Genomic DNA, 25,482 nt, shown 5'->3' on the forward strand with positions numbered 1-25,482 from the left:
CACACCGTCTCTCCATTCTGGGCCTCAGTTCTCATCCACAAATATGAGAGGTTAGAGTCAGACATGTATTTTTCCTCATTATTTATTCTTCCTCCTCTACCCCTCTTCTCTCTGTATTTGGGTATGTGTTCATATGTGTGTGTACATCATGTACCTGTAGAAGTCAGAGATTGGACAGGCAGTAGTGGCACACGCCTTTATTCCCAGCATTTCGGGGAGGCAGAGGCAGACTGATCTCTGTGAGTTCAAGGCCAGCCTGGTCTATAAGAGCTAGTTCCAGGACAGGCTCCAAAACTACAGAGAAACTCTGTCTCAAAAAAAAATGGAAAAAGAAAGGAGAGAGAGAGAGAGAGAGAGAGAGAGAGAGAGAGAGAGAGAGAGAGAGAGAGAAAGGCTAATACTGCATATCTCAATCTCTGATCGAACTTTGACTGGATGGCCAGTGAGTTGCCAGGGATACTCCTATTTTTGTGCCCCCACTGCTGGACTTACAGTTTTTTGTTTTATTTAGTTTTTGGTTTGGTTTTGTTTTGTTTTTCAAGACAAGATTTCTCCATTCAATGGTCCTAGCTCTCCAGGAACTCACTCTATAGATCCAGCTGCTGGCCTCAAACTCAAAGACATCCACGTGCCTCTGCCTTGCAAGTGCTGGGATTAAAAGTGTGTGCCATCACTGCCCAGCTGAGGGTTACAACTATTAGGAATGCTGGGAAGGCAACTGAACACAAGTCCTCGTGTTTAGGTGGGGAGCACCTCACTACTGAGCCACCATCCCAGCCCCCGTTATTTTCTTTGTTGTCCTTTTATTCATTTTTTTGTCCATATTAGATACTGAATCCATGGTCTGGTCCACGCTAAGCCTTCATTCTCTTGTTGAGCTATGCCCTCAATCCTCAATCTTTTACAAGGTCATATTTGTTGAATTCTTAATCTTTAATCATAGGTTATAACTAAGAATTGACAACCTTTTAAGTTAGAAAATTCAATGTAAAAACTATATGTGATTCCTGAAATGGCATCAGTATTTGTGTTGGTTTCTAATACTCTCTATTCCCATCCAAGCGTGTATTTGCTTTAATGAATTTACAGTAATAGATAGCCTAAGCACAAATTTATATTTGACTTTCCTGGTTACTGCTACACGAAGCATTGTTTTTCCCCTTCTACTTCTGACCTCATTTTCCCCCAGCTTCATCTACTGCAGTAATCAAAGTTAACAGCTTAATTTGCACTCTTAAACCAGGAAGTGCACACATGTTGAATTCGAATTCACATTTGGGGGATGTCCTGGTTTATATTCTAGTGCTGTGATAGACACCATGAGCAAAAGCAACTTGAGAAAGAAAGGGCTTGTCTGGCTTACACTTCCACATCACAGTCCATCACCGTGGGAAGTCAGACGAGGAGCTCAGAAAGGAACCTGGAGGCAGGGCCTGATGCAGAGACCACAGAGGAGCCAGGGAGCACTGTGCCCTAGCTTGCTCAACTTGCTCCTTTACAGAACCCAGGACCACCTGCCCAGGAGTGGCACTGCCCACAGTAACCTGGGTCCTCCCTCATCCATGATTAATCAGGAAAATGCCCCCACAGACTTCCCTACAGGCCAATCAAATGCAAGCATGTTCTCAATTGAGGCTTCCTCTTCCCAGATGACCCTGGCTGTTTAAAGTTGACAAAAAACTGACGAGCTCAGGGAGGAGGTCGCTGCTCCTTACTAAATCGGGATTGTGCTAGATACTTTCCCGGATGTTCTCATTTAGCCGTGAGTGTTGACCTCCATCTACCAAGAGATAAGTGCTGATTCTTTTGGACAGGCATGTAATTACAAGATATGGGTGAAGGTCTCACCATCTTATCCATCCCTTGCTGCCTGGGGACTCCTGTTGTTTCTAGCTACTCTTTCTTCCCCCAAAGCAATACTCCCTTAAACATTTGGAATAAATGCACTGCTGCAAGTATAAAATCCAAGAAGTTGTATTTCTGGATAGGAAGGTATATCCTTTTTATTCACCAAAGCAGCTATAAGAATTTATACCTACTCAGGCAGAACTGAGAGCCACCCACCCCCATCTTCCACAGCTTCAATAACACCAGCAGTTAGGCATCTTCTTAGTGTTTGCTCATCTGATGGATGAGCTATTGTACCTCCATGCTACCTTAATTTGCATTTTCCTGGCTAGAAGTTATATGGAACATCTCTTTATATATCTATTGGCTCTTTAGATTTTCTCTTCTATCCATGATTATTTCCACATTTTTCTCTCTTGGGGTTGTCTTTTCAATGAGGGTATATTAAAGCTCAATGTAAGAAGAATATCAATTGACAGAATAGCTGAGAAAAGCAACTTGAGGTGCAAGAAGTTTATCTTGGCTCACAGTTTTAAAGTTCACAGCCCAACATGGCAGGGAAGACGTGGTGGCTGGAACAGCTTAGACCATGGTGGTGGGAACCACTGGTCTGTGGTAGTGTAAATTTGCAGTGTGGCTTTATTTATATGCTTGAAACTCGGGAAAAAGGGACGGGACCAGAAAGAGCTCCTAGGTACCCAGCTCTACCAGCCATGTCTCCTATCCTAAAGGTTCAACAACCGCCCCCCTCCCAAGAGCATAACCAGTTAGACCAAGTGTTCAAACACAGGAGCCCATGGGGAACATTAGACTCAAACTTTCATGCCTTCTGCTGTACGTGGTAAAATGCACCTCCCCAGTCTATTGCCTTTGACTTATAGTAGCATTGTTTTCTAGCAATAGGGTCTCACCACATAGCACCAGCCAGCTTGGAACATGTTATGTAGCCCAGGTTGGCCTCAAACAGATCCTTCTGCCTCAGCCTCCTATAAACCGCAGTGCCAGGATATCTTTTTCTTAATGGCATCCCTATTCTCCATTTTGTTCAATAACATTTCCCAGCTTATAAGTTATATAATTTTGTTTCCTCCTCATTCTCTTCTTACCTAAACATATACCCTCTCTGTAACTATCTACTTAACATAGGCCCCAGCATTACTTTTTTTTATGGCTATAGCTGAACTTTGTGTGCTATATAAATCTCTGGTGTCAGGACTCAGGAACTCCCCCCGCCCCAACCCCTGAGACAGGTTCTTTGTAACTTTAGAGCCTGTCCTGGAACTAGCTCTTGTAGACCAGGATGGCCTCGAACTCACAGAGATCCACCTGCCTCTGCCTCCCAAGTGCTGAAATTAAAGGAGTGTGCCACCACTGCCCGGCTGACTCAGGGACTCTTAAGAGGTGCCTGGGAGGCAGATTTCAACACTGGGCCCAGGAGGTCTGCGAAGTGGGACAGAATTTCACCTCCCTAGTGACATAACTGTTCCCCCTTTGTTGTTCTACAAAATGTGCTTTAAGGGAAGCTCTGGTTTGGACAAGGTACTCTGGGCGTAAAGGAAGTCCAAAAGCCTCTTTCAGGTGACCCAGGATCCTTCTAGGCCTAGCATTCTCTGACGTAAGAAGGGAACGTTGACAACAGGGCTGGGTAACTTCACTCTACAGTCAATGTAGTCTTAGCTCGAGCTTGGCACACATCAGGTATCAGAATCACAGTGTGGTAGCAGGGAAGGGACCTTGGCAGCCTGGAGTTTAGAATGAGCCCTGGTGTTTGAACTTCTGCCAGACCATGTGACTCAGAGTCCCTAGGGTGCAGGGTCTAGGCACTGGTATATATTAAAATCTGGTGGCTCTAACAGGCAGCTAGGGCTGAGAGCTGCTTCTCCAGTTCAACCCCCTCAGTAACGTGAAAGTTGTCTCAATAGAGCAAATAGACAGATGAAGGCCCACAATGGTGAAACATGAATACAGCTGGCCTTCCAGAGTTCCAGCTAGAACCCACACTTCCCCTTCCTCTTCTCCATCAGACACCTAGGTTACATCCCTGAACCTCCAGGAGGCAACTGGAATGGCTGCCTGAATGGTGGGCTTTTAATGGAGGCTGAGTCCTCAAGTCACAGGTGTCTAGACCTTGTTCTGCCTCACAGAACTTCTAAGGAACAGGGTCATAAAGAACTAACTAGGATAAAAGGCATCTCCATGAACAGAGACTCGCAGATAGGAGATTCCTGTGGGGACGCTCACTGCAGCACAAGAGCGGGAAACCAGGGAGGCTGTGCTCAGGGCCTGCGTTTCAATTGTCCCACGAACAATCGAGAAAGCCTGGATGAACGGAAATGTGTTCGGCACACTCCTCCAGAGCAGTGTGTGGTCACCTGGGCGTGGCACTGGGGGTCGCAGGCAGGGAAAGGGCAGCCGGCTTTGGGGGAGATGCTGAGGGGTCCTCAGAGTTGGCTGAGCCTGCCTTACCTTCTGACCTCCTCCCCTCTCTGCCCGCAGGAATGAGACCGTGCTGCACCAATTCTGCTGCCCTGCCGCTGACGCCGAGCAAAAGCCTGCCTGCTCCGACCTGGCTTCCCAAAGGTGCGAACTGGACCTTCCTCCCTCCCCTGCCAATCTCCTTCCTCTCTGAGCCCAGCATCTAACACTAGCTGCTTTGGCCTCTTGCTAGTCTTGTGTGATCTGTTTGCTTTTCTCTGCCGCCCATCTTCCAATCCCTCTTCCCTTCCTCTGGCCCTATGTGAGTGATTCCCGCTTTTCAAGGTCATCATACCCCATTGCTCCAATCCCAGCCATGTTCTGAGCATCTTGTGTAAATTATGGATTTGGCAAAGAAGAGAGATGAATTTGACTCTACATTTATGTGTATTCCTTGCGACAGGGTGGCTGGGCTCAGCGGAAGCTCAACGGGTACACACTGCCTGGCCTCCCTGTGGCAGATTCGGTTTTCCTTCCAATCTTTCTCCTTCCAAAAAGGGGCCAAGGAGACTGGCTTTAATTTTAAGGATTTCTCAGCCCTCACTGAGCTGGCTGACAACCCAGAGAACAAGGGCAGTGGTGACACAGTGGGGCGTGGTGTCACTGCCCTGTGCTGTCCTCATTCTGTCTAAGCCAATCACAGTCCCTCATGTCTTCCATGGCCTCATGGTCCTTGTGATCTTCATGCTTTCACCACGCCCCCCTCACCCCACCCCCGCCCCGTTTTCTGGCTCCCTCCTGCCTTGTGCTTTTTTAGTGGCCTTTCTCCTCACCCATCACTCTCGCCTCCCTCCACCTCTGCTCTTCTCTCGGTCTCTGCCGATTTCTCTCCTTGCATTTCTCTCCCCTTCACAACACTTGTATTCTGGCCCCATCTCCAGTCTCCAGACGTAGAAATTACCTGAGATCTTTGACACCCCGGCCCGCGGGCTCCTCATCCATTTAGTAAGGGTGGGTCCGCCTAGAAAGGAGCACTTACGTGTAACGTCACTGATCTCCGAGTCGCTCAGTGAGGCAGAGCTGGCAGGTGACCCTCCCTGTTGCGAATGAGTGGACAATGAGGTCAGATGAGTCATGGACAGTCATAGAACAAAGACCCACACCTGAGCTTGAACTTGGGGTCTTGAACTCCCAATACTTACCATTTTCACATTTGAGATTCGATGATTCTATGATTGTGTCTCCTTTCTTTCATTGGGAAACAATGAGGAATATAAAAAGGTAGGCACATGCACACATGCACGTGCACACACACACACACACAAATGCACACACACACACACACACGTAAAGGCATTGCTACTCAAGAGGAGGCCACTGAGAAAATGGCAAGACTCTGAAGCAGAGACAAGGGGAGGTGGGGCCAACAGAGAGCTTGCTTCGTAGTCAGGGTCCTTAAATCCAAGGCTTAGGAAGAGGAGGGGTTCCCTGACGCTAGCCAGGCTGGGGTAGGGGAGACAAAGGGGAAGGGCCAAGTATACCCGGGTTTGCATGGTCTCTGCCACGTTTGGGGCCAAGCCCAGGGGCATAAGACCCGCAAGGCTCACGTGGATCTTTGAGACCCCTTTGCCCCACCCAGTAGTGCATTAGGATAACATCAAAGAGAAAACAGAGTAGAGTTCGGGGTGCACAGGTGACACCGCTGGATGAGACAGAGGGCCCTGACTCCTTCCTGTGGACTGTCCCTGTTGGGTCAGCAGAGAAGGGTGCCTCCCACCCCAGCAGTCTTCTGGGTTTTCTGTGAACACTGTGCTGGCACTGTCTAAGGACAGGGCTTCCTTGGTGAGGGTGAACAGGGACACTGAAGCCCAGGTGTGGCAGACTCTTCCCTGCCTCCCTTCCACCCTCATGCTCTTCCGTGTTCTGCTACAGAGCTCCCCTGGGGCACCGTGTCCAGCACCAACAGGAAGGGGTTCAGTACCCCTGCAAAAGCTGAAGGTTGTTTTCAAGGCTTGGAGTAGATACTAGGAAAACCCATCTCTTAGTTCCCAGAAGGTTTGCTGGGTCCGTTTTGAAAGCTCAGGCAATAGACTTAGAGACTAGAAGTGCCAGAGGAAGAAGGTGGGAGGCTCTCAGGAAGGTCCCAGAAGCGCTCTCAGGTCCCACCCTTTCTGCATGGACCAGCAGTCATGCCCGGTCAGTGGGCTATCTCCCGCTTTCAGCTCTACTCCTGTCTGTCTGGTTTATAGTTTCCTATAGTCTGCTTTATCTATTGATCTGATAAGATAACAGCTTCTTGGATCCTTTGGGAGGAATACTCAACAATTAATGTGTCAACTTGTCTGTCTGTTGCTGGTTTCTGGGGACACTCCAACTACGACAAGTTTTCTCTGTTAGACTCCCAGCATCTGTTCCTGACCCTGTCACTGATCCCCGCATAGTCTTTATCCCTTTTCCAAGACCAGGCAACACACCTCACAGACAACAGACTGAACTTCCTGAGAAGGCTGTGTGAAGGTCAAAGGCCAGGCAGAGAGTCTAGCACAGGGGGAGCTGGCAGGAGCCTCTGGGCTACCCTAAAATCCATAGCCAGACTGGTTTCCCATCAGCTCTGTCGTCCCCAGAGGACCTGTGGAGATAAACCAGCTGGTCTCTACAGAAGACTTGGTGTGACAGAGGACCCAAAACCAGTAAATAAGATCTTCTAGTCCATTCTGGAAGCTCCTCCTCTTCTTCCTCTGCTTTCCAGCTGAGGCCAAGGTCAACACAAGTTTGTAGCAAATCATTCTCCCCCCTCAGCCCCCCATACCCCACTCCATACTGCAGGGGTGAGTCGGGGACCAATCTGTTTCTTAGTCCCTAGGCTCTTGTCCTAGGAGATGCAAGAACAGTTTACCTATCTGCCCAGTTGTGTGAGCCTGAGGCCAATACTCTAGACAGAAAGCCACAGGGGTCTGGAGGGATCCCCACTGGCTCCCAAAGAAGCAGAGAAGCCCAGTCGTAGGGAAGGAAGGAGAGCCTCCCCAGGACTCCAGAGAAGCAGCTGGTAGCTGTGTCAGGGACGACCCTCGAGCCTGGAGCAGAGCGAGATGAAGAGGCAGGATTATAGTGGACACCAATGAAATTGACTCCCACACTGTTCAGGCACACAACCTGTGCCTGCCAGCCAGGGAAGTGAACCCTCAAGTGGGTGCTTGGAGACCTAGAGGAGCCCAGGACTCATCATTGCTGTGGCCAGGCAGGAAACAGCAGCTATCCGCAAGACTCTCCCTTTCCCCTATCCCTGGCTGGGGGGGAGGGGGGGCATGGACACAAACCTGGTCCTGGCCCCTCTCTACCTCCTCCTCACTTCTGTGATGACAGGGTTGTGCTCTGGGAGCTGAATAAGCTTGTAATTGCAGCCACAGGCCCAGTGACATTCAGAACAATGGATGACCCAAGAGCTGGCCAGCTTCCTCCCAACAGCTCTCGGAATTGCAGCCCACTTCTCTCCGTGGGTGGTAATGGGACTAGATGGGGACTATAGGCTTCCATTAGAGCAACAGAAGGTGGGTTGCAGGAAAGGCAAATGGCAGGGAGAACCCAGCAGAAGAAACAGGGACTCACAGCTGGGGAGCCTGGAGCTCCAACATCCTGAAGAGAGTTTTCCCTTGGTGCCTGCTCCTTCCCCATCGCTGCCGCCTTATTCCAGGCAGTCACCCCTGCATAGCCGCGCATCTGTGAGACAGATGTGAGGTCCAAGTGCAGACAAGGACTCTAGGTGTCTTGGCAAAAAGATCATGACTAGCGAAATCTGGTAAACGAGACCGGTTCAATTCCAAGTCCTAACTTTCTCCCTGGATGCTGACATGGGATTTTTTCCCCTAGAGCTCAAGAAAATCCTTTTAGCCATTTCATTTGATCTTAAAGAGCATATATCTCCTTTTATAGGTCTAGTGGATTCAGAAATAAAGAGAGAAAAATGAAACTGTGTATAGTCACACAGCATTAACTATTGATAATATTTGAGTGGACAACCTGCCACGGTTTTATTTCTCTATGCCTTGGGTTGTGCATTTTCCCACCATTAGAAAAAGAAGAAAGAATCTTTCAGCCTGAATTCTCCCCTGGTCTGCACCGCTAGCAAGTCCAGGGCCTCCAATCCTGGCCAGGCTCCCCTTCCCACCACACATGACTTGGGTCGTGACTCGCATGCCTTACCTGGGAACCAGCTGACCAGTGATGCCTCCAGCAGGTCCTGGAGATCTGTAGGATGCTGAACTGGTTTGATACTCTTCAGGCGGCATCTTTCCGGAAAAGCTGCCAGGGAGATCCTGCATTGGCCTGGGAAAACCCCTAATCTATCACCTCTATCCTTCACCCAGCTGGCCATAATGGGTCTGAAACAGATCAATGGACCAGCTTGTGTTTACTAGGCAATTACAGTTCTCACGAGCCTGTTCCTTTAGTCACTGGGGCTTCCTGAAACCCATCCCACTCACGGATTTAGACAAGCCGAAGTATCATCCAGGTCACACTGCCGGGGCATCTTCCCTCGGTATCCTTCAAGGTGCATGCCGCAGTCCTCCTGCCTCCTAGGTGCTAGAACTAGGGGCTCGGTGTTCTCACACCAAGAGGGCAGTGCATGGCAGAGGAGGCCAAGAAAATTGCTTATCTCCTTCAGGGGTTCTGCGGCTATGTGGAAGAGCCCTTGGGGAGCCCCGAACCTGTGAAAATCCTTCAGTGTCCTATCCTGACATGGCACAACTGACCCAATGGGCCTCAGGTAGGGACGGAAACCTCCCACTACGGAAATGTGGGGCAGAGTGGCCCCTGCAGAGCAGGGGGTTGACCAGGGAGGTCTAGTCCTTCTCACTGGGGCGTCTGAGTACCCCAGAGACGGCATTCACCTGAGCCTGGGAGCCGCGTGAAAGGGTCAGAAGCACCAGGTCTTGAAGGTGAAGAAGTCCAACCCAAGCACCTGTGTGGCCTCCCTTCTGGTCCCATCAAAAGCCCATTTGTGATCTTCCAGAACAGAATGAGTGCCCGAGAAGTGCCTTGCTGTTCCCACAGTGCTCAACACAGTCTTCCTGGCCTTCTGGTGATGCCGTTTAAATTTCATTTACTAAAACTGACTTGTGTGGGTCCTCAGGGCGCTCTTTTCGGGGTCCTGGGAGCAGTCTCTCCTTGGGGACTTGAAGGTTTTCTAACCCACAGCTTCTTGAGCTCTGTTTTGCTCCCCTTATGAAAGATCTCTTACTGGTTCATTTATCATTTAACCTTTCACCTGCCCATAAAGATAATTTATAATTTCTACAATGGCACCTAATGCTGGACGGAAAAAATAAAAGCAAAAATTTTAAAAATTGATTTTTTTTTGTTTTTTTGAGACAGGGTTTCTCTGTGGCTTTGGAGCCTGTCCTAGAACTAGGTCTAGTAGACCAGGCTGGCCTTTAACTCACAGAAATCCACCTGCCTCTGCCTCCCGAGTGCTGGGATTAAAGGTGTGCGCCACCACTGCCCAGCTCAATTGTTTTTTTTTTTAAATCAAACCAAGAATGGGGGAAAGGAAAATAAAAAAAGAAGAAATAATCTATAGAAAGACTGATTAATTGTCTCAGGCATTCTGAAGGTTTGAAATTAGAGGCTTAAAATGCTTTACGATAGGAGGCTTCTGGAGATTTCCTTTGAGATGACTTAAAGAACATAGTAGATGTGGTGGCGTATGCCTGTAATCCCAGTATGCCAGAGGCTGTGGCAAGGATATCAATGGTTCAAGGCCAACCTGGGATACATAGGAAGATCATGCCAAATGAAAACTAAAAATGTCAACTCTTGCTGAAGAGACCAAGAAGGCCAACGTGTAGAAAGAGGAGACAAAGGCGTGAAGAGAATCCATGCACTGATGTAAAAGCACAGGACAGGAGGGCTTGGGGACTCTGCTGGAGTTGTGACCTGTCATGAGCCTTCCGGCAAGGAAGGTTCCAGCTGATGTACGATTGAGGTCCCCAGAAACCCAGAACTTTTGACATCCCTTCTCCGTGCTTCAGTTTCTCCAGTGTGACATGTAGGATGCACTGTCAAACCCCAGTAGAAGTGTCCCCGGAGGACACTCTTTCACTCCTGATCCAAGGACACACGTGATTGGAAGAGGGCTGAGGAGGCTGGCCCTCACCTTTTACCCTCAAGAAGTGCCCGGGACACATCTTCAGCCACATGCTTCTCAGTACTTAAGTGGCAGCCTGAGTACCCTCCCTACTGATCTTGGGAAAGAATTCTGTGTCCCCCTCAGAGAAGAAGGCCAGGAGCTTAGAAGCTGTCAGAGGTGAAGACCAGAGTTGTTCAAAGACAGCAGCAGGCAGTGGCAGTCATGAGCCCTGTTTCTTCTTGTTTGTGTTCAAACATTGCTTTGTTTGGAACACAGGTACAGGCATCCATACAGACTGGTAAACTCTGTGTGCCCATCGCGCTCTATGTCCATGCCAAAGCTTGGAAGGTGTAGACAGTCAGCCAGAGCTGCTCGGGTCCCTAGGGGAACTATCTTACTAAATGTATTCATAAGAGATTCATGAATCATATCGACATGAGTTGGCTAATTCATAAAGTCATCTAACTTAGCAGGATTCTGTTCCCCCACCACTGAAAACATGAGTCCCCCTCCTCTCCAGGGTAAAAGATGATCCCCAGAGGGTTTTGGTGCCTCCCAAAGGCAGGAAGTAGTGAAAGGCTGAGCTGTAGAAGACGGATGCTGGGAGACTCTATGACAGTGTGGTGAGGAGCAGGTGACAGTGCCGACTAGGACAATTCAAACACAAGTTCAAGTCAAGGCCCAGTGCTTACAAACTCCAACCTTGGTTAAGTGACTTGATGTTTCTCACTCTCACTGGTATGAGGCAGGGATAGTGAGAGTCTCATCTTTGGAGTGTTTGGGGGGGCATTAAATATGATGATGAGTTGGAAAGATGCCTGACATGTCCTAAGAACCCAATGAATGCTAGCTGTTTGAAAGCTGGACTTTCTAGGATTAGCTTGATGGTAGAGCATTTACCTAGCATGCATGAGGCTTACACACACACACACACACACACACACACACACACACACACGGAGGGGAAGAGAAAAAGGGTGGGAGGGAGACAGAGTAAGGGAGAGATGCAAGATTTTAAAGATGACCGCTCCATTGTTTCTGAACCCTGGGGTACCACATATCATGGAGGGAGCACGCTATGGTGGACACTACTTATTTCATGGCAGCCAGGTAGAAGAGGGATGGAAGCAGAGTTGGGTTCACAGGGAAGGAAGAGAAGAGAAAGGAGGCAAAGGTTGAGAAATCTCTATCCATCCCTCTACAGAGCACTCCCAGAGCCCTAACTTCCTCCCACCAGGTCTCATGTCCTCATGTCCCTCTATGTCCCAGAGAGCCACAGATTAGCAGCGGACACATGGCTTGGGGGATGCATTTCAGGTACCAAGCAGAGCATTCACTGTGCTGGACCCCTCGGAGAGAGGTCCTCTTGTAGGCTTAGGAGGTGATGGGCTCACGGGCAGAAAACCTCATCCATAGTTCTCACCTATGACTAATGGGGTACTGGCTGAAAAGAGTCCAACATTCAAGACAGGTTCTAAATAAGGGGACCAAAATGCAGCTGAGATCATAAAAGGGGGTGTCCCGAATGAACACCAGGGAATTAGAACAACAGATTGGGGGATTTTCTCAACATCAGGCAGGACACGGAGAGGTTAAACCAGACCTGAGATGTCACCATGGAGGCTGGGATGATTTAGAGAGCCAGGCATTGTATCAGAAAAGTCTCCTTGCCAGCCCAGAGCTCGCCTGTCTGCTCCTCGGAAATGAGAAATCAATTGGATCTCAAGGGTTTATGGTTCAGTCCTGCCCCCACAGCTGCTGAGCCAGCTGGGGTCTCCAAGGCTTCCTCCCAAAGTCAATATGTAGTGGAGAGGTTTGGGACAATGCCCATCGTCTCAGATGCCACAGCACCTGGCATCCCTTCCCACTGGGACTGAGGGAAATAGTGGAACCCGTCTGATATCGTAGCTTGTGTTTCCCACTGCAGCAAGAAAGACCAGGCTGGGACAAAAAGCCTCGCAGGAGGAAAACTAAACGGAAGTAGGAACCCAGTGGGGAGTCTTGCTCCATAGTTACGGCGGTGTTAGAACCCAGGTCCTACTCTCTGGAGATCCTGAACATCCAACTCTGCAGAGTCCAGCAGTAATTAGCTTGGTGTCTTAACAACCACAGTATCTGATAGAAACACTTCAAGGAGGAAAGATTTGTTTTGCCTCATGGTTTCCAAGGGTTTTCAGTTCATCATGGAGGGAACAGTATGGCAGAGCAACTCACTTCATGGCGCTGGAAGCTTGTGTGGGGGTTGTTCAAATTATGATGAGATGGGGAACTGCAAAAGAGGCTGAGTGTATCTCCAAAGGCCTGCTCCTAGGGTCTCCCCTCTGCAGGCTGGGCCCTGGCTCTTCGGGTCTCCTGTCTCAGTTACTTTGACCGCCGTTGTGTCAAAATACCCCGACAGAAGCAATGTAAAGAATAAACTTGGCTCCTAATTTGAGGTTCGGGTCCATGTGGTGGGGGGAAATCCCAGCAGCAGGAGGCTGAGGTAGCAGGCAGCTGAGAAGCAGAGACATAAAGTGTGCTCAGCTCCCCTTCTCCTTCTCATAGTCAAAGATCCCAGCCCAGAGAATAATAAGAGAACCTCCCCTCAGTTGCTCTAATCAAACAATCCCCCGTGGGCCTACAGAGAAGTCCATCTCCATCTGAGTCGAGACCTCACCACATCGACAGCCGAGATTCACTGGCTGTCACAGCTCCACAAACAGTACCCCCGGCAGAGGGCTAAGCACTCACACTCTGAGTCTGGGGGTGGCATTGGCAATTCAAACCAAAGCAGGTACCAGGCTACAGTTTTCAACAGGTCCCTGGGTCACATTTTCCATGGCAGAGACCTTTTAGGGACTTGTGGTCATACTGAGACTGAGAGCAGCTTCCTTCCTTGGAAATAGCTCAGGGATATTGAAGTAGGGGTGAAGAGGACCACCTAGGTTGGAACAGGAAGAAAGCACCATGAAGGGGCTCTACAAGTCAGAGGATACAACCCCTTGCCCTGCCCCATGAGTGAGTCGTGTGCACAAGGTGTGGGTAGTCACCCTGACATGCTCTGTGAGGGGTTCTGGTGGGTGAGGCCATTAAGTCCTCAGCCTCAAAATGCTGGGGTTGTCACACAGTGTGTACACAGCAGGAAATTGTAAGTGCTGCATGAACCAGCTGTGACACAACATTGGGCTAAATGTTCCGGGAAGGTTCTGGAGGCTCGTTGTAAAGCTCGGGGAGATAAGGGTGTCAGAAGGTAGGAGATTCCTCCTCCTGGGATAAGAGGTCTAGCTGACAGAGGAGGCAAGACAAGGCCAGGGGTGCGGAGTGCGTCTGAGCTGTCCAGCAGGCACTGAGAAATAGGAGCTTGTGAAATTGTGCTGTGTGGTGACAAAGGGCAGAGGAGGGTCTCAGACAACCCATCATGCTTATGACATGCACGGCAGCATGAAGACTTCAGTGGCAACGAATGTAAGAAACAAGGTCAGCTTGGGATCCAGGAGAGATAATGTTCAAAGGAGGCATCGAGACAAGCTACCTGGAGTGTCATAGAAGAAGGCAGTCACTGCACAGATGAAGCAGGAACTTCCACCCTACCACCAAGACTAGCCAGCTTTGGCCATCTTGATAAATGAACTGGGCATGATAGGCCTGGGTAGGGTGAAGGCTGGAGCCCAGACAAGAAGTTATTATTACTTGGAAAGAAAATCCCCAGAGACAAAGAAAACTCCCCAACCCCTTGTAGAGCAGCTGTGAGGTCAAAGCTTCCATGAGGCCAAAAAGGAGAAAAAAAATAACTTCTCTCTGGGGACCCTAGGGTGAAGAAAGGCTACCACCATCTGTCCCTAAAACAGAGAAGCCCTCCCCATGGTTCCTACCGCAGACTTAGCTTCCAGCTTGGGTCGTGGTGGTCAAGGAGCTAGGGGATGAGCCAAGTGGGCTTGTATTAAATGCTCTATGGAAGACAGAGGAGGCTTCTTCACAGGCATCTGGGGTGGGCTGAGGGTCAGGAGCATAAGCAGGGATGGGAGGGTGTGGCCTCTGGTGGTGCACGTGGTATCAGAACCAGGAAGCCAGCCTCTCCCTCCTTCCAGATACTGAGGCATCTTATCTAAAACACTGCTGCATGGTAAGGAAACACAGTTCACTATAGTAGAGTGGTGTCCCCATACCAGAGAATTCAGAAGGAGGAATGAGATCAGCCCCGGCTTTGTTCTGCCCACCCTGAGTAGGATTTCCCAGCCTATTCCCTGACTTGTCTTAGGGGTTACTTTGACAGCCTAACCCCCCACTTGGTTCTTGTCTGTCACTAACTCTGGACTTCCCTTTAATCTGATCCCATCTGGGGCAAGAGAAAATACTTGGCTTCCTACACTCATTCTGACCGTCTAAAGCAATTCTATTGATTCGAAGAAAGGAGGGGAAAAAAAGATGTGTTTTAGTAAAGAATAAAAAATCTTGAGGGGATTTAAGGCACGTTGTTAGCTTTTGTCTAGAGAATGCTTTGTTTCTTTGTCCCAGAAGAGCTTTGAGAATGAGTGGCAGGGGCGGGAGTCACCTAGTGTGGGTGGCCAAGTCCTCAGGAGGAGCCACAGTCTGAGGGAGGAGTCCTCCAGCCTTCCAAACCCTTCCAGCCAGGTCTCCATAAGTACTGTTACAGATACTGTAGTGGTAGGCAAAGATCTTGCATCTTGTCCTTCCAGAGGCCAGCATCTGCTGCCTCCAACCCCTTGAGGTCTGCACGCTTGCTCATTACCGTATTGCAACTGTGTGCCAGGATGAGATGCAAGCTAGCCTCTGCCTGGGGAGAGGTGGTCCTCTCTGGAAACAAAGCTCCCATTCCCTCTCCTGTTTTTCAGCTGTCCCTGTCCCCTCCAGCTCCTGACACTGAAAAGTATGACCTGCCAGGGTCCACTAAGGAGCCTAGTGGGGACACTAGCTTCCTGAGTCAGCTCCCTGGTAGAGCTATGTGGACAGTCTGCCAGACTCTCTCTTTTCTCGTCTGCTCCCTATTGAAGTATGAGGTAACCATCTTCAGCTCTCTGGGAAGGGAAAGAACCACAACCCCACTTTTCAGATGAGAGAACGAGGTAAAGAAGGCTTAGGTACACAGCAGTGTCCTTACCTCTCCCAAGCTCTCTCACCGTCCCAAAGGCATTTCATCAGCACCAGAGACAGCGACAAGTCTCAGCAAAGCTGTGTGGTGCTTCTACCTGCAGTCCTTGGCACAGACATTTCTCCAGGATCATTGCTCTGAATCAGTGTTCTACCTAGGCACGTGCATGAATTCCCCACAGCACTGATGCGATGGGGAAACCCGGCAGATCTGAGAGTGTAGGCATTTTCCTAGGTGGTAGAGAACCCAGGGATCTGGGAAATGATCTGTAGGTCTGAGAACAAGAGAACCATCATACTAGCCATGGAGAAAAGAGGAGCAGCAGCAAGCTGGGCCTCCACTGTGATTTAGGTGAGCACACTCTGACCTCTGACCTCCAGGTGCCAGCTGCTGACTTGCATGCAGTTGGGTGATCTCCATGGAGGAGCAATGAGGAACACAGTAGAGGCAAAGTGCAAAAAGCTGACCAGTCTCGGCTAATTCTGTCATAAACAATAAATGGGGGTGGTTAAAAGGTCCTAAAACTGTCCCAGTGGTCTTCCAGAGCCCTGTTCTAGTTGGTCATGTGGGCATTCCTGGGGAGGATGTGACTCGGGGACAGATAGCTCTCTATTGCTCACATAGTTCATGGTTGGGATGATAGTATTCATAACCAAAGAGACTCTGCCACAACACTCTTGGCTGACATGGAAGAATACTTCCTTGGGGACAGTTGGAGTGGCACACACTGAAGCGTTTCCAGCATCTGCACCCTTGGATAAGTAGTAAAGATTAAGCAATATATATCTACCCACCTGTCCATCTATCTACCCATTAACATTTATTACACACATCTTAGGAGCCAACCCAGTGTAATAAGTACCTGTGATTTAAGCAGGGGGTGGTGCGCAGAAGTCTAGGGGAAAATAGAGACACATTGGTGAATAATTCGAATGTCATTGCTGAAAGAGAATCAATTGTCAAAACCTGCCTGTCTGGAGGTGAGTCGCAGGATGTAGAAGGAGGATCAGCTCTTCCCACAGTCGCTAAATGAGGACCAAAGGAGTTCACAGGAAAGAGGAAGGTGTGGGTGGAAGGGTTGTGCAGAAAGAGAAGGATCCTGTTAGGTGCACGCTGCTCTAAGAGGTCTCGGCAGACTTGGTGGCAGCGTGGATGGAGTGGCAAGGTCATCCAATGGGGGTGCTTGCCAATGGACTTCTTCCTCCAGCCCAGAAATCACTGAGGAGTTCTGAGCAGAGGATTGACAGTAAAACACCCGCGTTTCAGGAAGGTAGCTGTAATAATAGACACAGCGGACAGGTGGAGAAGTCACAAAAACCCCAGGAAGACTTACATATGCTGGTATGTGCCAGAATCAGGCATGCACAGCAGGTATCTAGTGACCCTCAAACCACAGGCCAGTGTCCCACCTGAGTGCCCTTCTTCACGTGTGATGTCTAGTTCCAAGACATGGATCATCTTCTGTTGATCATGTGTGATGTTCCTCTGAGCCTCTACATGCACTCTCGAGTATAGACTGGTCATTATTGGTGCCCTGGACCCTTGTATACATAGGGCCAAATGTCACATGGGCACTATCAAAGCTTTCTCAGAGTTTCCTTTTGCTGCCACAGACATTCTACTCCATTGCCTTTTCAACTGGGTGTCCATGGCCAAGGAAGAACCTAGTGAACAGTTTCACTTACGTTCTACCATTTTCCCAGACAAGTGCATTGTTTCTGGGTCCAAGGGAGCTGAGGTCACCTAGACACCTCTTAGACACTCAGGGGCAAGACTAGAATGAAGCTATTTTGTTTGCAGAATGAGTAAATGACTCATTTCTAAAACGCCTGGTTAAGGCTAGGCTGCCTAGAACCTGACCTGAGCTGCAGAAACAAAGCCTGTGTCCCGGAAGAAGCATTACTCTGGGTGCAAGTACAAGGGCTGTGCACCAAAGATCATATTCTCTGGGTTGCATAGGCAGTCCTCCATCTGCAATAATGTAACAGGATGATTCTAGGATGAAATCCCATCATTTAAAGAAAATTTGTCTAAACAGGGTATAGAGCCCATTCTGTTGATGCTTAGATGCAAAATAAAGGCTCTGAGCATGTAGGGCCCTTCTGCTCCCTGACTAAGGGTCCAAATCACAGATTTACACAATGGACTCTGGACAATGCCTATCCAGGGAAGCTCACATTGTGATGGGTACAACCAAGCAGGCTGCATGGAGGAAGTGAGCACAGAGAAGCCAATAATTCCATAGGTGACAATGCTCAAAATTAGGACCTCTTCTCCATGCACAGAACAGGGGTCAGATAAGCCTCAAGGAAGCCAGTCTACCTAGAGGGCTGACAGAGGCCATATGTTATATGGAGAAACTTGCTACTCAGTTTTATGAAGGTCGAAAAAGGACCAAATGGGGGGAAATAACTTCTAGTTCAGAATATCTCATGTTGTGCGGTTTTGGCTCAGAAACAAACCATTCCCTCTATTACGGTCCCAGTGTATGCCAGGCAGTAAATACATGCTTTCTCTATTCCTTGTGGCAGCCTTGCAAGGTACTTCTACATTCTGGAGATGAACAGATAGATTTACAATAAGGTGGCTAAGTGGACCAAGGTCACATAGTGAGAAACAGAGCAGAATTACGATTCATACTTCCTGGCAGTGAAGCCGTGATCATCTCCCTCCACTCTCTGATCTTGGCCGTGCTGGTGAGGTTCGGGGGGCACATGCCCACTTCGCATCATGTTGCTCAGAGGTGAGCCCACGGGAAAGAAGGCAAAGCCAGGACCTACCCACCAACCTACACTGCCATTGGCAGAGCATGACTGTCAAAGGTAATAATTCCGTGAAGCCTCCTGCCAGGTGCATGTCAACAGCCAAAGAAAGCCAATGGTTCTGTAGCCCTGAGCGGTCCTCAGTTCCCTAGAGTCTTGGGCACTTTGAGGAAGAAGTGACCCCTGGATGTCAGGGCCAAGACTGAAGCAGTGACAGGCTGAAGAGAAGATGGTGACAAAGTGCTCCTGGCCAGCTCCGGAGGGAAGGTGCCCTGTTTTGGGGAAAGGGCCATTTCCATACATTTTGGGCGGTGGGTGGGGGAAGAGGAGTTGATGTCAGGTGGTAAAAAGAACTTTCTGGTGACTGTAGTGAGAAAACATACAAGATGTCTAGAGTTAGAGTGCTCCATCCATGGAGTTTGTCTGGTGGGGACACGGGCAGGGGTAGAGCAGAGTGCTGTGTTGTTGAGGGAGGCTCCTTGTGGCCAAGACACATCCATGAGCTCTTCTTTATCTGTGGGGAGCAGGGAAGGCTGGGATATCTGTTAGAGATGAGGCCAAGAGGGTTCTCCATTCCACCTCTGGCGTTTGGGGTGCTCTAAGGAGTATCTCTGCTCCTTAAGGTCAGGGAAAACACAGAAGGGGCCTTCTGACACCATTTGAGGTACCCTTTGGAGGGGTCAGTCTTGGAAGAACTAAATCCTGAGGCTTCCTAGCTCTCTAGTGCCAGGAGCACCTACCTTACTGGCCCCGTAAAGTTGGGAGGGCTTCACTGTATGGCCCTCAGGTCTCTTCTAATCCTAACCCTCTGATATCGTCTGCTGCACAAGCCATTCCCCAGGCCCTTGGTTTTCTTCATATTATACACCTGTAACACTTACACATTTGTCATCTGCATAGCTCTCAGTGGGGAAAAAAAATCAAATAGAATTCATGCCTTGGCCTCTAAGAAGGGACAGTGTAGAGAGAAGAGTTTTTATTCAGTATGTATCCTGTGCTAAACACCTTATACACGTAGACTCTCATGTTCCTCACTATAGCTCACTGAGGTTGGTATTGACCCTGGTTGCGTAGATGAGGAAGCCAAGGCTCAGAGGCAAAGCAACGTGACCAGCGCCACACAGTAGTGGGGCCTGAAGCTGGAGCTCGCTGTTAATTACACCACTGTTCTCTGTTGTGTAGTACACAAGGACCCTCCGAGGATGGTTCTCGGTGTTCTGAGACAAAACGGGAAACTACAGCTCTCCAGAGGAGCTTAGAGGAAGGGCTTAGCCCTGGGCCCTGAAGTAGGGCAGAGCTTGGAGGGTAGTGGAGAAGAAAGCAGTGCAGGTTACTAATTCCCTGTCTTCTTAGGGTAGGCAAGAGGAAGGCAGTAGCAGCTCAACCTGCTGAGGGCTCCACGGAAGGAAAGGGGAGCCAGCAAAGAACAGAGCTCCCTGCCCCCCACCCCCAAAAAAAACCAGCGGTGCAAGCTCCCTCCTCTCTACAGGCCCAGTCCCAAAATGAAGGTCTGAAAGAGCCGATGGCCATTACCTCTCCTGGACTCACCAAGGGAGTCTAAAGATGTAGAAAGTCCCGCTAAGCCCCCCAACCAATGACCCTGGAGCCACACCAGTGGCCACTGCAGTGGTTAATACCGTGTATAGCAGTGTCCTCAAGCCAGGCAGTTTTAAGGTGGACAGTAACTACACCTTTCCACTTTCTGTGAGGCCTGGATAGTTAAGACGCCTGTTTCCAGACTGGGGACAGGAGCCTGGATAGTTAAGACGCGCGTTTCCAGACTGGGGACAGGAGCCAGGTCAGTAAATAACCTGCTAGGGTAGCCCAGCTGCTAAGAGGACAGATCCCAGATGTGAGCCCAGTCACTCTTCACCATTCTGCCCCTGTTCTGAGTCCTAACCCCAGGTACCCCCTCTACCTGGGTGCCCTCCAAACTCAGGTTTACCCCTGCCTTGGGCTTTTTCCAATCATAAGAGCCCTTTTTTTAGAGAGGCAGCAAGAGATATCCATTAGTCCCTCTCATTGGAAAGGACTAGAAACAGGCAAGTCAGGCAACATGCACCCTCCCCCCTTCCCCAACCGAGCACCGTTGCCTTCTGTTCACAGTGATGGCTCCTGTGCCCAGGCCGGTGGGGGCATGGAGGACTCCGCGGTGGCAGCCGGCAGACCCAGTGCCCATGCCCCGAAGGCTCAAGCCCAGGAGCTACAGCAGGAGGAGGAGCGACCGGGGGCGGGGGGCTCCCCACGGGCTGGCCCCCTCCGCGCGGCCTCCCCTGGCCAGCAGCAGCCTGCCCTGGCGACGGCGCTCTGCTCCCACACCCCTGCTGCCTCCGAGTACGAACTCTCCCTTGACCTAAAGAATAAACAGGTACTCAGGGCCTCCTAGGGGGGCGGGGAGGGTGGTGAAGGGCCCTGCCTTTGGGGGCTGTCCAGGGTGCCAGGGACCCACAGGCACACTTCTTGTCAATGTTTCTCTTCAGCTGAGCTACCTACCTGTCCTTTCCTAGAGCCCAGTTCCTCAGGAGGCCATATTTAACCATCATCCAGCCTTTACCTGGGGTGATTCATGCCCTGCACCGCAAGGCCTATAGCTAGTATATCCAGGAACTTTGCCCTTTACAAGGTACAAACTTCCACTTTACCCGGAAGAAATAGCCTTATTGCCCTGCCCCCCAAGAGTAAGCCTAATTCTAAGGCACACACAAGTGTATAAGTGGGCACGATTTCCAAGGCTGATCCAGTTGAAGGCATCAGAGCCTCCCTACTGGGAAAGGGACACCGGCTTAGAGGGAGGTGTAAATGCTAGGGTCTACCAAGAAAGAGATTCGAACTTGGAGAGGGAGATATGGATTCCAGTACTCACTGTTCCTTCAGGAATGCCCATGAAACACTTTGAGCCTTGCTTTTCTCACCAGCAACACTGGGAACTAGGCCTTCAGTTCCTGCCAGTAGCCCTGCTAGCTCTATCATGTGTAGGCCCTAAAGACCCAGTCTTGGCCTGCAAACAAGGCAAATCTCAGGAAGCCAGTAGGACAAAGGAAAGCCAAACTGACTTCATTCCTTTTGAAGGACACCGATGCCAAGCTATCGTCCTGGTTTGGGACCAGCGGTGGGCAATGTGCCTGACTTTTAGTAAAGCATTTAACAAATCCTTCACGAGAGCTATGTGACAAGATTGTGTGGATTAGATGACAGCACAGACAGGTGGGGTTTTCACAAGTGGAATTTGCAAGCAAAATCCCACACCACCAGCATTTTCTGTCTGGTCTATGGCCAGGGACAGTGCTGTCCTTGGTCCTGCCCAGTTCCCCGTTTTGAGAAGGCACTGGATAAAAACATGAAAGCTCCAGGTACCAAGCTTTCTCGTGAGATAAGGCTGAAGCACAGTCGCCAAGAACCTTAACAACTGAAGCCAAGATTTGTTTTTTAAAAATGGACAGAAAGATGCTTCAAATGAAAATAAGTCAGAGAAAATAGGAAGGATTCTAAAATCCTGCTCACAGATTACGATGCCCAAAGTGCCCATATTTTGCATGTTGGATGAGAACATGGCCCTGGAGCAGGAGCCTGGGGCTCTGGTTGAGTGTAATCTCACAGACTTCCGCTGTTAGTGAAGGAGCTGCACCCAGCCCTCGGGGACCCTTCCGAGCAGAACCCATAAACCACAGGACAATGCAGTGGCAGTCCTGAACTGCACACTCCTCGGGAGCTTTGGATCTTCTGCATGCTGGATGGCAAATGAGAACTCTGGAGGTCCCTGAAGAAGGAAAAGAGAGCAGGTTGTGGTCATGTGAAGAAACCATAGATTAGAACATGAGTTTGAGATACGGAAAGGCTGAGGTGCGGGAAAGTGATGAGCCGCATTTTCTATCCTTCCAGAAAAATATAGAGACACAAAATATAGATGAAAGTGGCAGATAGAGAACATTTTAGCTTAAGGATTAGACTGATAGAACAGTGTAGATGCCTGGCCTGTGCCATCCTGGTCTCTTCATTACTGGATAAAGCTCTGGGGGATCAAGGCAGTGTGGTCTGGAGGAAGGACTATCTGTAAACACCCCCAAACTCCATGGGTCTCTCCACTCCTCTGAAGCAGGAACCATCTTTTGTACTTTCCCCCAGCGTCCAGCCAAGTGTCTTGGATGTAGTATAGAGTGGGTATTGTTTTTTAGTAGCTACGATATGCAAAGCAACAAGCAGCAGGGCACCAAGGAGAAAGGTCAAGTCTCTTGCCTGCCCCGGAAGAGGAATTGGGTCATATCCCATCAACCCAAGGGAACCTGGCTCGAGCGGAAGTTAGTTAAGTGCTAGGTGACTTGATGGGAAACCAGGGGCTGTGACAGACTCAGATGGGACTGGTGACCTGTTAGTAGTGTTCCATCAAATTCTAACAGTTAGGTTTGCATTTCAGGCCACTCAGCCTTAGAGAGAGCGCCCTCCCCTGGATTTTGTATCTCTCTAGACTAACCGTAGGTAGAGTAGGCAGGAAGATCAGGAGGCTAAGGCAGATTGAGGCCAGAGCAAGATTACTGAAACATGGCCCATGTTTACAGCAAACTGAACTTTTCTTTTCTCTACTAAAGAGCTGTGTGATCTTGGACAAGCTGTTTGACTTCTCTGGGCCTCAGCGACCCCACCTGTATCTCTGGGGCTTTGCATACTCCCTTTTGCTTCTGTCTCCACAGTTCTCCCTCCTCCTAGCTCTCCTCCCTTGGCCTCTTACTTTCCACCTTTCTGGAAGCTTCTCTGGCCTCTCATCATACCCCCAACCAGTACCCAACACAGCACCTGGTAGTAAGATGGCGTTCTGTGGTAGAACGTTCATGTAGCTTGTGGAGTTCTACGTTCAATCCCCAGCACCACAGTGAGGTGAAATTAAACCATGGGAAGGGGTATCTTAAAATTAGTAAAAGCCCTGTTTACTATAGAAGGAAAAGAAGTATGAAAATGTTCATTACTTTTGGGCCAACTTAAAAGTTAATTTAAGCCATGCATTGGAGGTGCACTCCTTTAATCCCAGCAGGTGAGAGGTAGAGGCAGGTGGATTTCTGAGTTCAAGGCCAGCCTGGTCTACAGAGGGAGTTCCAGGACAGCCAGGGTTACACAGAGAAACCCTGTCTTGAGAAAAAAAAGTTAATTTAAATGTATGGAAATATCAGAGATATCAGGAAAATTCAAGTGATCTTCTTCAAAAGAACAATTTAAAAGATGTTCAGAGAATGAAAAGGAGGAAGGAAGACTTCGTGGCGAAGAGGAACAGGCATGAGCATGAAGCCCAAGCCGGGTCCTAACTAGAACTCTTATAGAGAGAGGGTTTGGTATTCTGACCCTGTGGTTACCCCACAGTCGTATGGAATCTGTCAGTTCTCAGGCTTCGGGTTGTGGGTAACCATGGCCTCCCCTCTCCTCCACCTCGCAGGTTTCCCGGTCAGCCAATCCAGACCCAGAAGCGTTTTTTTCTGGCTCCTTGTTACCGCATATCATCTCCATCCTCAACCCTTACTGAGCCTGCCCCTAACATCCCCGCAAACCCCACCCTGTCCATCGCCTCACTGGAAGACAGGCCAGCCTCCCTCTCGCCTGCACCCCCGGGTCACCTCCTGCCAGCTCCAGCGTCAGTTCTGCCTCTCCCACCTAACTGCCACAGCTTGGCTGAGTCATCTCAGCAAAGTGCACTTCCAATCACGGCGGCTCTCCGCTTGAAACCCTTGATGGCTGCCTTTATGTGCAGTACAAAAGCTTCCCTGGTTCCCCTGCCGCAGACCCAAGCCCGCACTGGGGTCCCTGCTGCTCTTATTCATAGCCCCTGAGTCCCCTGGCCAGCCTATGCCTCTGACCCCCCATCCACAATGCTTCCTCCACCGGAAGTGCTGAACCTAAGCGGGCTTCACTGTGCTTCTTGGGTGGTCTCAGCGTATACTTGTCTCATCCAGAAGCCCCAAGCTGGGTGAGCCCTTGTAAAGAGCACCGTGAGGAACACTGCTGCCCTGTAGCTGTCCACTCATACAGACAAGGACTGTGCTGTTCTCTGGCTCTGACAGAGCTGAGCGGATTATGCTTTGAACACTCACGGGGTGCGGGTGGGGGCAAGGATTGTACTTCTTAGTACAGTCCACATGGAGAGCTAGTGGTCTCAGAGTGGTACACTAACTGCCGCTCTGCCCTTGGTCATCACTGTTCTCCTGCGCTCAGCACACTCCCTGAATTCTAGGAAAACCTCAGCCAGGGAATGAGTGAATGAAAGAGATCTACCCCAAGCTTCCGTGCACCTCACTGACCCCTTCCCCAAGACCCTGCCTCAGGAAGGGGTCCTCTGACACTGCTCCAACACCCTTTGCCCCTTCTTCCCTGGTCTGCTCACCTCTTGTAATGATCCTTAGGACTGCAATTTAGAGAGACAGAAAGTGTAAGCATGTATGATGCATAGGTATGAGGAAAGCCACTACTCTAGTAAAGCCACTGTGGCAGGGGTACAGACTCCATGCCCTCTATACTATAGAGCTTCCAGTGTGAGTCCCAAATCCTCCAGCTCTCTGCACGCTGCTCTCTGCTGTGGCCTCAGAATAGACCATCGTGGCTGGCTGTCCGAATTGTAGAGCTCCCTGATCTGACCAAACCTCAGGGCCATAGAGGTCTGGTCAGAAGCATCCAGGCATTGTCCCCAATCCAGGCTCCACAGATGTTACCATCTGTCCCCTTCCTTGGCATATCTTCTAGACCCCAATCTACAAGTTCAGCTTCACCCCAGGGCACCTGGCCAAGAAGTGGTTGACGAGGTTTCCCCGAGCCTTGGTTTCCTCACTAGTGAACTCGGGTGCTGTAATGAAGTGTCTCTAGGCTCCTTCCACTCCAGAGGTGAGATTCTACCCTGAGTAAGAAGGAACCAGAGGACCAGGCTGTCAGGATGGGAGTGAAGACGTCGCTACGCGGGAGGTGCCACACTCGGCTTCATTCTCAGAGAAGGGTGTCACACTGCAGCCCTCTGCTCACTGCTGGTCCTGGTGACACCATAATGCAAAGCACACAACCATTTTGGTCACAGAATGAGTCTTCCTGTGGTGGGCATGTAGGTGCCACCTAGGGCTATCTAAGCACTGGCTCTCTGTCAGGCAGAGTGCAAAGCCTTTGCCATGCATTGCTTCCCAGATTGGCATATTGTCACTGTACCATATCACAGATGGGAAGACCAAGACACAGTCCGTGGCCTGGGCTGGTACCTTCCCATCTCTGCCCATCACAGT

At 49.9% G+C, this 25,482-nt stretch overlaps 1 protein-coding gene across 5 annotated transcripts in view; it reads left to right on the forward strand.

Moving 5' to 3' along the window:
• Positions 1-25,482, forward strand: part of Iqsec3 (IQ motif and Sec7 domain ArfGEF 3) — a 101,152-nt gene that overhangs the window by 28,285 nt on the left and 47,385 nt on the right. For 4 of the 5 annotated variants that reach the window (XR_009057251.1, XR_009057250.1, XM_057771686.1 and 1 more), the window contains exons 2-3: positions 4,345-4,428; positions 20,348-20,609. Coding sequence is in view for 2 of the 5 variants with exons in the window: in XM_057771686.1 (XP_057627669.1) it covers positions 4,345-4,428; positions 20,348-20,609 (346 nt within the window). In the remaining 3 variants the exon portion in view is untranslated. The remainder of the gene's footprint in view (positions 1-4,344; positions 4,429-20,347; positions 20,610-25,482) is intronic. The other variant, XM_057771712.1, reaches the window with a different exon arrangement.

The sequence above is a fragment of the Chionomys nivalis genome, chromosome 1 (assembly GCF_950005125.1).
Source record: "Chionomys nivalis chromosome 1, mChiNiv1.1, whole genome shotgun sequence".
In the NCBI taxonomy this organism is placed as follows: Eukaryota; Metazoa; Chordata; class Mammalia; order Rodentia; family Cricetidae; genus Chionomys; species Chionomys nivalis.